Genomic DNA, 14012 nt, shown 5'->3' with positions numbered 1-14012 from the left:
CACAGCAGACAAAAACGACATCTTGAAATTTGCAGGCAAATGGGTAGAGCTAGAAAACATCATTTTGAGTGAGATAACTCAGACTCAGAAAGTTAAATATCACATGTACTCACTCATAAGTGGTTTTTAAACATAAAGCAAAGAAAACCAGCCTACAAACTGCAATCCCAGAGACCATAGGCAACAATGCGGACCCTAATGGATCTAATCGACATGGGAAGCAGAAAAAGGCAAGATCTCCTGAGTAAATTGGAGCATGTGGACCACAGAAGAGTGTTAAAGGGGAGGGAAAAACAGGGAGGGGAGCAGAGGAAAATGTAGAGCTCAATAAAAAAAAAAGAATCCTGGTGTTTGGACCTTATTCTGAACCATTACCCTACACAGTACGTCTAATCTCCAGCTGATTCCAATGTGCAGCAAGACTAAGAATCACTTTATTAAAGGAAGCTCTATTCAGTTACCCAGAGAATAAAGCAAATTCTTCCTGAAGCATTGTGATTCATGGGCCCTAAAAGATTATTAGCCTTTACATAGCAAGTTAGAACTGGAGAGACCTAAAAATCAATACAACTAGAGCTGGGTGTTGGGGGATAAACAGAAACAACTGCCTTAGGAAACTTCCTTTTCCCTTCCTCCCTTTTCTCAATAGACTATTTTTATACTTCTGCCTGAAATGGGACTTTACTATCCCAGAAAGATAAAGTGTGTATGTGGAGGGGGTGTCATCCTCCACAAAGACGTTCTGGCAGGCTTTGAGATCTTCCATGATAGACCATTTAGGGTCTCCAGCATCAATCCTCCAACAGTGTACTAACTGAATACACTGTTTATTAACAGAACTCACTTTATATGCTGTGGTAAATAAAAATGGATTTAGGAATCTGAAAAGCATCTATGACTCTTTTACCAGTAGAAAGAAGTAATACACCCTTCGGGAATTTCTTTGGCTTCTTGTCGCCAACGACAATGGCAAGCAATCCTTCACTGGTGTGCATACAGCCGCTCTGGAGTGCTTTTTGTTTTTTTCTGATGGGTAAGATGAAGTTAAACAGAGCTTTGTGGCATCCTGTGGTTCAATTTAGCTGCAATTCTCAAACTGCTTTGGAAGAATCACCTGAGTTTTACTGCATGGGGATCATCCGAAGGGCACTTTCAAACTCCCCAGCCCTAGATTATTCCTAAGTTTTTATTCAAAAAGAGCAAACCCATGTTTTTGGAAGATGATTCTTAGAAGTCCACTTCTTCTTCCCTTACCTCATGTGCTGAAAACTGAAAACCTACTGCTGCAAACCTCAGCGTGGATCATGAGAATCATGACTGCGCCTCGGGATTTTCTCACATCTCAAAAAGTTACAGTACCGCATGATGATAGTATCTCGGCAACAATTGGTGTTTATTTTTATTAGAGCTGAAATGACTGTAGTGCTTTACTGCAGTTCTTTGAAGGAGACTCTGCACAGATTCGACAAATCCAGTCACGAGTGGACCAGAAAATATTCCCTTCATGCTACAGCCTAACAAAGGAGGAGCATTGAAGGAAATTTCTGTTGTTTAAATGGAGTCAGTATTTGAATCCAACCTGCCAGTTCAGATGGCAGCTGCTGGAGGGGTGGATTAAATTAAGATAAAGCAAAGCCAAATAGGAAGTGAGGGGATTGCCGTATTGAGTGTGGTATAGAGCAGAGTCCACACACACACTTGAAAGCAGGGGTGAGACATAGATTCACTACAGTACCGGGAGTCAGGAGCAGACAGACACAAGCCAGTGCAGTCAATCTACCCATGACATGTTTAATTCTCTGGAGCGATTCTTGTCTCCTCTTTCTTTATTACAACTGCTCAGGAAATCCCCCTGCCTCTATTTTCTGTCTTTGTTCTGGGCCAATAGCATACTCGGGTGGAAGCCACTTGTCCCATGTTGTAGTATTGAAAAGACTCCTAATGAATAAACCTGTATCTCTCTCCTCACCACTGATACTCCACCTACTCCACCGGCCAACAGAGCTTCAGTTTAGATACAGTAAGTTGTCACATTGTTTCTTAAGTTGCTTCATCTCTGGAAATTTGTTCTAGTAGCCATAGCAGAATGAAAGACACCATCATTTGCGTAGCTGCAGTGGCTACTGAGGTAGATTAGCCAGTGTGTGGAGATGGTTGGAAATTTTATTTGATTTGATATTCAGTTTTTTTAAACACTAACTTTTAAGAAGACTGTATTTCTTCGAATTTCTAAATGCTAATATTCTATCATATTTTGCTTAATATGCGTGTTGAGAGCAGATTATTTTAATTTACAGTATCTATTCACACCTTTCTCTTAGTTAGGGCCATTATAAGTGGAAATTTGAGTCAATAGGAAGTGTTAGAAAATTTCAGTAGGAGTTTTTATATGTAATGTTCTACAGTATGTCCTGTTTAAAAGAGGAAAAAGCAAGAAAAATTGTATTTGCAGGGAAGCAACAGATGGTGCATCTGTTTAGTAGGACTGGGAGGCTCCAGTCAAGCTGCTGACAGAATATGTTAGGTTTAAATACTAACAATGATTGCCGTTGCTCTAGAGATGTGTATTTTGAAAACCCCAAGTTTATGAGTGTCCTTATCTTTTATGAAACAGGGTCAGTGAAAGCAAAATGTCTCCTTTTGTTTCTGTAAGTACTTAAACAGATTGTACAATTCTATTTTATGAGTCACGCCATGACCACAGTTACTTTCTGTAGCATTGAATCTGGACTTGCTTCTATGTTCCTGAACATGACTGATGAAAACAGGAAAGAAACACCACACAAGTCCTTGAAGTGAAAGAAGAGGTCAACCAAAGGCTTGGCCCTTAGAGAAGTTTTTATTCTTTCAGACGATAATGCCACATTGTTGAAGGAATTGAATGGACCATGGTAAGAGCCAACTCCTGTGAGACGAAACAGAGTCTGTTTGAAGTAGAAAAGAATCAGTCTCATCTAACTTTCCAGCTCAGCAGAGAAGGCTGAAGCCAGGAGTACTAACAAGTCCTATACTGTGATGCTCTCTGATTCTTCTGACAGGCAGCATTCTGATAAGAAGAGCAACTGTATTGCGGTCTGTCGTAGGGAGGCTGCTTGTTGGTTCCTGGCTGCTCAGCCCGTGAAATAATCACATAGAAACTATATTATTTAAATCACTGCTTGACCCATTAGCTCCAGCTTCTTATTAGCAAACTCTTACATCTTAATTTAACCCAACTCCATTAATCTGTGCATCACCACAAGGCCGTGGCCTAACAGCAACTTTTCAGTGCGTCTGTGCCCAGGGGCAGCTCCAAGGCAACTCTCTGACTCTGCCTCTTTTCTCCCAGCATTCAGTTTAGTTTTCCCCACCTACCTCTAGTCCCTGTGCAGGCCCAAGACAGTTTCTTTATTAACCAATGGGTATTCACAACATACAGAGAGGAATCCCACATTACTGGTCTTGCTCTTCTGATTAAGAGTTTACTGCCTTGGAAGTCTTTATCTACCTTTTAAAACACTGCTGATAGCTCATCACTGAATAACACCAAAGGTTAAAGCACGACAATTCCCAAGGGTTCAAATTCACCCTGGACTACATAATGATTTCTAGGCTACTTTGTGATATGGTTTCAAACATCTTGTCTCAAAAATCCTACACGATAAGAAAAAATTAAGCAATCTATAAATAAATCTTAAAATAAAACAATCAGTGCTAATTTGCCAGCTCTTTCCTCACATTTAATCTCTTCTCTTTCATAATTCTGATGTTAAATCTAGAATCTACAGCTGATAAGGATAAGAAAAGAATATTTTTTTTTAAATCAGGGAACAAAAATCCTGTATTGAAATATTTTAGAAGAACCTCATGTAAGTTTCTAAAATGGATCTATGATCACTTTCACGTTGCAGTTAAAAAAAAGGCAAATTCAAGCATACTCTAATTCCTAAGAGAGTGACTCTCAAATGAATCACCTAATATTAAGGATTCTACTGAAAAGTAAATGGAAAACTTTTGCAAACACCTAATTTGTGATCTCAGCACGATGCAAGAAGTTTTCCTAGCAGCACTAGGATCACTCTCCAAAAAGTAACGATCTTTGGTCCACCATGGATGGCTTGGATGAATATCAAGGCTAGTAGATAAATGAAATTTGTTTTTTTGATCCACTCAGTCGGTCTATCTCTAGCTTTTAATTAGAGAATTGAGGAAATTAATTTTAGAGGTATTATTTACTGAAAAAAATGGCTGTTGATTATAGTTATGTTTTTGTTGTTATTGGTGGTGGTGTTCTCAGGAGTACTTTGTGTTTCAGTAATTATAGCTTTCTTGCTTTATTTATTTTCTTTCTGCAATCTGTTTGCTATGTTTATCTCTCTCTTCAGCCCAGAATATTGCTTCCTGTATTCTGTTTAGGTTATTTAGTTGTTAGAGTATATTGGATATAAATGGTTTATGTCTGTTTGTTTCATTGAAATTGTTTCTTTCTCCTTCAGCTACGGCAGATAATTTTGCCGGATTCGCATTTGTGCTCTTTTAAAACTTAGAATGTATTGCTATAGGTTCTTCTGGCTTTTAAAGTTTGCATTGAGAAATCAGCTGTTAATGTAACTTTCTTTATATAGTCTTGTAGTTTTTGTTTCTTTTCCAGCTTTCAATACTCTTACTCTGTATACTTTGAATTTTAACTCTGATATGCTGCTCAAAGTTCCTTTCTCTGCTATTGTCCAATTGGTGTTTTGTGTGCTTCTTATATCTGTATAGATGTATGGTTTCTTTGTTTATGTAAGTCTTCTGTAATTTTGTTGATGAACTGATCTATGGCATTGGTCTAGGATTTTCTTCATTTATTTCTATAAATAAAAGACTTGGTCTTTCCTTCTTGCTTGGTCTTTCCTGTAGTTCTTTGTCTAGAGGTGCAGCCCATAAAATTTCCCCATTCCATGTTAGTTAGCCATTGATAATTGCAATTGCTCTGGCCTTATTCATATAACTGTTTCTAGAAAAGACTGTTTAATGGAATTTTGGTTCCTAAAATCTTTCTGCTGTGTCTTCTCTGGTGTCCTCTCAGACAAAAAGGCAGCAATTATGATATCTGTCAGGACTGGGCTCCACACAATCAATGATGGTATTCATTTTCTGTAAGAAAGGCTTCTTTGATGAGAGACAATAGCTACACTTACCTTTGGGTATGCAGATATAATTTGAGCTGCAGTATGGAAGTTTTCTAGTCTAGAAAATTGCTAGTAGTAGATTGTTTTCTAAGGTCCATGACCTCTGTAGCTCTAGAAAGCTGGTTAGGTTTCCAGCACCAGATATTATTTCTTTTCTGCTTAGTAAGCCTTGAGTAAAGTAGCACCAACATGTCAGTAGTAGCCAACAACTATCTAACTGAACTAAAGGTTGATATCTGTGTTTTCATTTTCTTCATAGCCTTTGTTTGTTTGGTCTAGTTCCTGTACTTTATCTTAGAGTCTTTATCTTCTCTCTGATTCATTTGACTTTTGAGACTTTCCTTTGAGTTTTCTGGTTCAATTATTAAGTTTTTCAATTCCACATTCATTTCAGCTTGAGTTAAGTTCAAGGTTTCTACATATTTATTGAAGTCTATTTTCAAATCCTGGATTATTGTCATCATTTCCATCAACCTTATGCTTGTGTTGTGGGGGATAAGGGACATCACTTGAGCATTTAGTTCACTGGGCTGTTTGTATCATCTTTAAACTTGAATTTTTTGATGTTTTTATTGTTCTTTTAAATTTTGTGTCCTGGGGTTCATATAGATAACTATCTTTGGCAGACATTTCTTTAAAACTAATGGATTTGTGGGAGGAAATATTTCCATGATTTTTTATACTCTGCAGTTTTGTGATGAAATCTGTGCATGTGGACCTATTATTTGTTCTGGGTCTGATGGACTGGAGCAGAGCAGAGTTGTGTGGGTCAGATTTGGACCTGAAGGTAAGATATGGCTTAGGTAGAGAGAAGTCAGGCAGCTTCAAAAGGCTGAGCTGGCACACAGGATTTGTCATGGTCCAAACCTGAAGTTTGGCAATAGATATGAATATCAAGGAGTTCTATGGAGGGAGAGATCAGGCAAGCGTACCCATTTAGTCCCTGTCTTAACATGTGTAGGACCTGATTTGGAGGAAAGACTCCATGGAGTACACAGGGTTCCTTTAGGGTCCTAGCTAAAGCCTGGAGATTAAATGCAAGCAAAGCTGTCCAGACTAGGCCCTGGATATGAGACCCTGAATGTATCTTGGGGATTGGAGGAAGTGAGTGGAGGTGGGGGGTGACTTAGGTGGAGTCACATATCTACACCCTGGCACAAGATATGGGGTAGAGAGGTTGGATGTGGCACAGTGTGGTTTGTAGGTTGTGGGTGGGCTGTGAAGTATTAGCCAGAATTTAAAATGAGAGCATGCAACAAGAGGTTGCCAGATGAGGCAGAGCACTGAATACAGAGCTCAAGTTATGTGTGTTTCATAGGCATACTCTTCAAACTCACATTTATTTCAATATTCAATGTCGGTATTTGGACAATTCAAATTGCATATTAGTTTTGTCATATCTTACCATAGGTGTAACAGGTATAGGACAAAATTATCTAAAAATAAAATGTTAAATTTAAAAAATATACGTTGACCATTTAGTGGAAATAGAAGTCTTATGTTTGTCTCGTCTAATAACATGTTTCCATTTAAATTGCTCTGAACACACAAAGCCCAAAAATATTTCGGACCTACAAATGTTTCACTGTGTGTTGGGTTTTGTTTGTTTGTTTTGATGTCCCCAAGAAATTCAGACACTGTAACCTCATTAAGCATAAAGTGTACACTTAAATATGTTTAAATATTATAATAAAGCAAAATATCTTAAGATGTCAGCAATAAAACTTAAAACTGTATTAGATAAATTTTATCTTCATCATGCTACAGGTAAACCTAAGTCAAAAGAGTGAAAACTGGTCCATCTAAAATTCTTATCTCGGTGTTTGAGACTATGAAGCCAGTTACACAATATCAAATTATCTAATATATATCTATATGAATCATGGGACAATAGCAATTATAAAATTAACATAATTTTTAGAAACTCAAGTTGTGTTGGAGATTTACATTAATCAATACATAAAATGTTTTTAAGAAAACAGACAACAAAAGGATTATAAATATTACAAACATGTTTTTTTCTTTCTATCTCTGATTAATGACTAGGTTTTTATGTGTAAAATTATATCTATTAAATAGAAGTCAATTAGAAGATATATTGTCACAGCATTGACTTAGTTGACTTAGCAGTTGAGCAAGACTCAAAGAGTATTTCACAGTAACAGTACTCTCTTTAACCTTTATTCATCACTTCCTCTTCTAAATGTCCAAAAGTTTTGTGGGCAAGTTTTTAATCCATTTGGAATACATCAAAACTAAAATTAAGCTTCTGACAAAAATAAATAAAGGTGGACACACAGGGTTTTGACCTAGTACAGTGGGCTGGGAAGAGTGTTAAGAGCCCGAGAAACGGAGTTCGTAAGAATGTGTCTCCTAGGAATGTCAGAAGCTATACACATAAAACATTACCAGCATGGTTGCCTAAACATGAATGACACCAAGAGGCGTTCAAACATGGATGGAGAAAACTCAGGAGGCCTCAATTCTAGACAAAGAACTACAGGCCATTAAGAAATGCTGAAATCTGAAATAACAGTCTTCCCCAAGGAAGATGACACCAATTGGTTAGCTAACACAAAATGATCAGCCCTGAAAGCATACATATGTAACATTATATAGATGGATCAGACTGCATTTATGTATTTGAAAATATATGTGTATTATATAATGGAAACCAGGCCATGAATTTGAAAAAGAGAAAGGAGAGGCTTATAGAAGAGATTAGATGGGAGAATAGGAAGGGGGAAATGATGCAATTATATTATAATTTCAAAACATTAGAAGCTATTCAGATCTCGGTAAAGCAAGTTTTTGAGTGTCAAAGGTTTTACAAATTAAAGCTTTCATTTGTTTTAATTTTCAGTGAATTAAACTTCATACTATATATTTTTCTTTGTTATAATCTTCAATTAGATTGAATATTGGAAAATATGTATCACTATGTCTTAGAATTTTTATATTCAGAGAAATGAAACATTTATTTCCATATCTTCTGACAATGACATGTGGAGTACTTGCCCTGTTAGAAAGCAATAAAATCCATCATCCTCGGCTTTGTCTTGTATAAGATGCACTTGCAACATCCCCAGACTTGAATGAGAATCATTACTGTGCTCCAGACTAACCAAAGCCTTTGTGCCCTGTCATTTTTTCCCACTGTGGTGTGTGTAAGGGATGGGAGGAAAAGATCTTTCGGAATAAAAAGCAAAAATAAAGACTGTAGGAAGTCCAAGGACCACCCACCTCCATCCAGGTCTAGTAAGGTGAGCATCCAAACTGCCTAGGCTCCCACAAAGCCAGTACGTGCAGTAGGATCAAAATACATTGCCATTGGTGGTCCTTGGACTTCCCACAGGGCAGGAAACCCTGATAGCTCTTTGGGCTGACGAGGGAAGGGGACTTGACTGGGGGAGGGGGAGGGAAATGGGAAGAGACAGAAATCTTAAATAAATAAATAAATAAATAAATAAATAAATAGATAAATAAATAAATAAATAAATAAATAAAATCATGAACTGAAAATAAATAAATAAAGACTGTAATACTTTTCTAAATATCAAGTGTAGCCATGAGAGGAGACACCATCATATCCCCTAGGAGCCTTTGTGTTAGCTGCAGTTACATGTACAGGAATGTCAGGAACATTCAAGTATGAACATTTTAAGTACTTTTATTTAAAAGTTAGATAAGTAGCTTAAATTATTTTAGTTCCCTATGAGTATCTAGATGCAGTCTTGCATAGTTGGAAACTGACAATATTCCCTCACAATAATGAGTACTATCCAGCACCACTCATTTAAGTCCTTTATTCTCTAAGATTGGGCTATCCAAATTATCAGAGTTAAACTCTCTTTTCTAAAGGAAGACGTAGTGAAAACATTTTTGACGTGATAGTAATTATAGCTATTAATGGCAAACCACAGGTGACAGATAATAAACACAGATATATTTTTTCTATCCTGTCCATGGAACTTTATCTATCTTCCTGGCTCATTCATCTTAACCAGTCAGTATAACCAATTGTATCTATTATAATCTATGGATAGATCTTTACATTTGCTGTCTAATATATGTAGGTACAAAGAAAGGTAACAGCAGTTATCAAATCTAGAGAAGAAAAATGATGAAAAGGCAAACAACATTTACTTATTCTTGACCAACTTATGACTAAGCGTAAGTAACTGTAAATCAGACTCCTTAGCAGCTCTTAGATTTGCAGATATTAAGATAATAGGGTGGACATTTTTTTATGGAGAATCATTGGATCAACTTCACCATGAAAATCAAGGGTAATACCATTGGATCTTCTTTTCCCCTACATCCAAGTGACATCTCCGCAAACAGTAGGCCAGAGTAGAAAGGATTCTGTTCTACCAGAAGCCAATAAATGGATTATTTCATGTTTAGTCAAGTTATGTGCCCTTTCCTACCATGATCAGTACTCTAAAAAAACCACCCTGTTTAGACTTTGGATGTAAAAGTTTAGGATTCATCTGTAGAATTAATTTGATAGTTAGAAGAGTTGCATTTGTTTTACTAATTCCAATGCCCATCAGTTATAAACCACACGATTCATCAGATTCCAAGTCCAGTTTTATTTGACGATGTGCTTCTCTTTCTTTCGCTTAGCCTCTTCATTCCCCCTTAGTCCTCTGTTTATTCTCAGCAAATAGAGAAACCTTGCGATAATATCTTAGGGACACATCTTGAAATTCTCTCCTCTGCACACACATAAAAATTATAGTATCGGCCATAACATCTACCTTTGTCTAAGTATTAAGAGATGTCCGTATTTTTCTCCAAACAGCTTCAAAACCAGTGGACTCGAAATTATGCAGTGGCCCTCTTCCTAGCACCATGCAGCTGTGTCACATTCCTTGTCCAGTTGAATGTGAGGTCTCACCTTGGTCTGCCTGGGGACCCTGTACTTATGAAAACTGTAATGACCAACAAGGGAGAAAAGGTAGGAAACGGTAGCCTCCTTTGGATTCTGTCAAACCTGCCATAAGTTCATATGAACAATTGCCATGTTGTATTTGGAAAACACGGTTTCTTTGGAATCATCATTCACCACCTCTGGCCCCTCTATCACACTGATTGATGAGCTGGGGAGAAGGGGCTATGGCTCAGGTACCTTATTTAGGACTGAGCATTCTAGAGTCTTATTCTTTGTCCTTTGGCCAGTTGTGAATCTCTGTGTTAATCACTATGCCCTGCAGAGGCTTCTCTGATGAGAGTTTAGAGACTTGTTTTTCTCTGGGTGTAATGATAAATCATAAGGGGTTGTCTTAATAATATGTCCATTTAGCAGAACAATAGTTTCAGGTTCTCCCCTAATGTCATACATAGCTACAATTTCTTGACCCTGATAATTTGCCAAATACAGGTTTCATTTATGTGAACTGGGCCTGAAATCCAATCAGAAAGTGGTTTGTTACTTCCATAATAGTTATGTCACTATTGAACCAGAGGACATGTCTTGCCAGACCAGTTATTGTATCTTTCAGGGTTCAAAGCTGGGTAAAATAGATGGCTACTATTTCTCTTTGGGGTCTGTGCACAGCACATTCTGTGAATATTTGAGTGTGTCTAAAGTTTCCAGACTGATACAAGCATAGATTCTCCTGGCCTGCAACTTACATAGTATCTTACCATCAAGAGCACTGGCAATAGCTTATAATATTTGAGAATCTATGACGCCCAGTAGCCGTCAATCTCCAAAAAGAAAGTCCATTTTTGTGGCTGGGTGTTTTGTGACGGTGTGTGATGACTAGCTGGAATATCCTTCTATTATTGAATAACTATATTTAAACTCTTTTATATGTGACTCTATTTTAGGAGAATTTTCCACTAAGTTTCCATATGAATTTTCAAAAGGTCTTGTGTTAGTTAATCTATTCTTCCTCTGTGCTACTCTTCCATTTCTTCACAACATTTAATACTTCTTTCTAAGTGAGGTAAACCAGACCCAGAAAGACAAGTGTGGTATCATTCCTCTCATTTATGATGTTAGCTTGAAACCTTTAAATATGTGCACTTATCTCTAAATACCATAAAAATTGGAAAATTACTGTAAGACCTTAGCCAGTAGAAGGGGCTTTTAGGTGTGGGAGAGAATACAGCGGTATGAAGGGTCAGAGGGGAATAATTGAACCATAAACAATTTTAATTCTTGTTCCTTCCTGCTTTCCCTTTGTTCTTGGTTCCTCCCTCTCCCCTTCTCTCCATCTCTCCTTTCCTTCCTTCCTCTCTTTCTTCTATCAATAAATGACTGGTTGTCCCAAATTATATTTCAATTTGGTGATATATACACTGTTACTCAATTCCCTCATGACTCTTCCTTCTACCTTCATCTAGCATTCACTCTGGGATTTAAATCATCTTTCTGAAATATTAGAACACTGGCATTAACAATAAATTTATTTCCTTCCCTAATGACTCAGGATTCAAGCTAAGGAAGCGGCGCATTACGAATGAGCCCACTGGAGGTTCGGGGGCAACTGGAAACTGCCCTCACTTACTGGAAGCCATTCCCTGTGAAGAGCCATCCTGTTATGACTGGAAAGCTGTGAGACTTGGAGACTGTGAACCAGATAATGGAAAAGACTGTGGGTCTGGCACTCAAGTTCAGGAGGTCGTATGCATCAACAGTGATGGTAAGACATATGCTTTGTCATAGTTTATCAAAAAGCTTCTCAGCATGGATGTGATCTTACATTCTGTTAATATCAGATGAATCTCTCTCTTTCTTATTGCTATTCAGTATAGATATTTCATTAACTACCCAAGGTATTAATTTTATTTTGCATTTTATTAATAATATTTTGATTGTTATATATTTGTAATACGTGGTTCTAAGTTTCATAAGTACATTTCTGTGCATTTACCCCCCTATTAGTAATCATTCTCCCTTTCTTTCCCCCTTCCTCCTCCTGTTAGTCTCCTTCACTCATACTGTTTTCTGGTCTTGTGTCATATAGACATATAAGATTTTATTGAGCTCTATAAAAGTTTAGAATCCACAAATGATCCAAAATTTGTGATATTTGTCTTTCTAAGGCTGGCATAATTCACATAATACAATTATCTTCAGTTGTATACATTTTCATGGAAATAATTGCATTATTCTTTATGGATGAAAAATTTCATTTTGTATCTAGCGCATCATCTCTACCCATTCCACCATCAATAGACACAGTACTTTTAACTTGGAAAGTAGAGCAGATGGAGTTGGATAAGAAAAAATAACATCAGTGGAAGAATGTTTTAAAGAACAAATTTTAAAATAACAAGGAAAGGCAAAATTTTCTAAGTAATATTCTGTTTGCTTGCTTATTAAATGTAAATAATCAAAAAGATCATTGGCATGACTCCAGAACTCCTTTATTACCACTAGATCTGTCTTAATGATATAATTTCATCTCTGAGCCCACATGTTGCAAGGCCTACCTCAGCACAGTGTGTCTAAATCAGTGTCTCCTCCCTTCCAGGTGTTCAGTTTAGCCAGTAGAGGGTTGCTGTCCACAAAGTTCTTTTCGTCAACCAGCATACGACCTTGGACTTTACGATTAGTTATTATGTAGGAAAATATTATTTCCTGATGTGGTATCTGACATAAGACATTTGCATTCTTCCTGAGAATGATGCTCCTCTGTGGGAGAGAACTCCCTACACTCAGCGGTTCTTGAGCCACATTTTGAATCATAGGACACTCAAAGTCACAGTGTAAGCCCTCTGGACAGATCATCTTTAAGAGTCCTGCTCACTCTCAAATCCCATGACTTTGCATCTCAGTGAAGTGTGAGCACTGAACCCCAGAGTCCCATGGTCTGACAGTTTCTGCTGTCTGCAGCATATGTGGAAGCATCCTGGGGCCCCCAGAGGGGCACTGCAGCATCTGGCAGTCGTCATAATTCCTTCCATCCTATTTTCTTCCAGCAAGAAAATTGTTTCCTCTTGTGTCTCAGTCACTGCTCATTCGTAAGAAGAATTCTCTCTGAGGTGGGAAACAGACTTGCTATCACTGAAATTAGCTTTTCACTAAAACATAATCGGTCATCCTGTCCAGAGTCTGCAGTTGCCACACAGGGCAACACGGGGTAGAATCTCAGCGGGTGCTTGAAATTGAACCATGGAGAAGATTATTGCTCCAGATCTCTCAGGATGAATCTCTGTGCCCTGCTTTGTTTTATGAAGTACAACAAGGTATGACGCATCCTATCCTTAGCTTTCCCCTGCTCTGCTCTAAAGCACAAAGAAAAGGAGACAAAGATCTGCACTCTAAGCCTAGCACACGGGAAAGCAAACCAAAAGAAAGAAATAATCTTTGCCTTTCTTTGAACAAGACTGAGAACTCACACTTCAAACCCTAATTTGAATTGAGTCCACTTCATAGTCTCAATTGCTGAAAATCCATCAGTGATCTTTAATTCTTCTTTTAATACCTCTTCTTAATTTCATTTCTCTGTTCAAATAACTTCTCTTGCCCTTCTAAAATCCGAAGAAGGTATTCAAGTCCCAGGGATTGCAGAATGAGTATTTTAATAGAGAAAAAAAACTCCAACAGAAGTGAATTAATCATCAAATTTCTGCCTCCATGTTAGCCTATCACAAAATAATCAGACTTATCTTGTTTGATGCAAATATGTTAATGAATATCATGCAGACTGAAAATAGTTTATATAGGGGAGGGGCCACCTACTTAAATAATAACAGTGGTTAACTTTAATTTTTTTAAATTGAAAAGTTTTAGTAATACAAATAATCATATCTTTTCATTTTTATGGAATATTTTTAAAAAGCAGAAATATGTTAGATAAGTCTAATTGTATTACAAAAAACTGTTTGTTTCAAGTAAAA

General features: G+C 37.3%; 1 protein-coding gene across 1 annotated transcript in view; it reads left to right on the top strand.

The window, feature by feature from the left end:
• Thsd7a (thrombospondin type 1 domain containing 7A) overlaps positions 1-14012 on the top strand; it is a 365115-nt gene that overhangs the window by 238132 nt on the left and 112971 nt on the right. Inside the window, exons 5-6 of the mRNA XM_075953378.1 lie at positions 9961-10116; positions 11597-11809. Of these exons, the coding sequence (XP_075809493.1) occupies positions 9961-10116; positions 11597-11809 (369 nt within the window). The remainder of the gene's footprint in view (positions 1-9960; positions 10117-11596; positions 11810-14012) is intronic.

This window comes from Microtus pennsylvanicus, chromosome 19 (genome assembly GCF_037038515.1).
Source record: "Microtus pennsylvanicus isolate mMicPen1 chromosome 19, mMicPen1.hap1, whole genome shotgun sequence".
Lineage (NCBI taxonomy): Eukaryota > Metazoa > Chordata > Mammalia > Rodentia > Cricetidae > Microtus > Microtus pennsylvanicus.
Note: the sequence above shows the minus strand (reverse complement) of the source record. Positions and strands in the feature narration are given on the sequence as shown.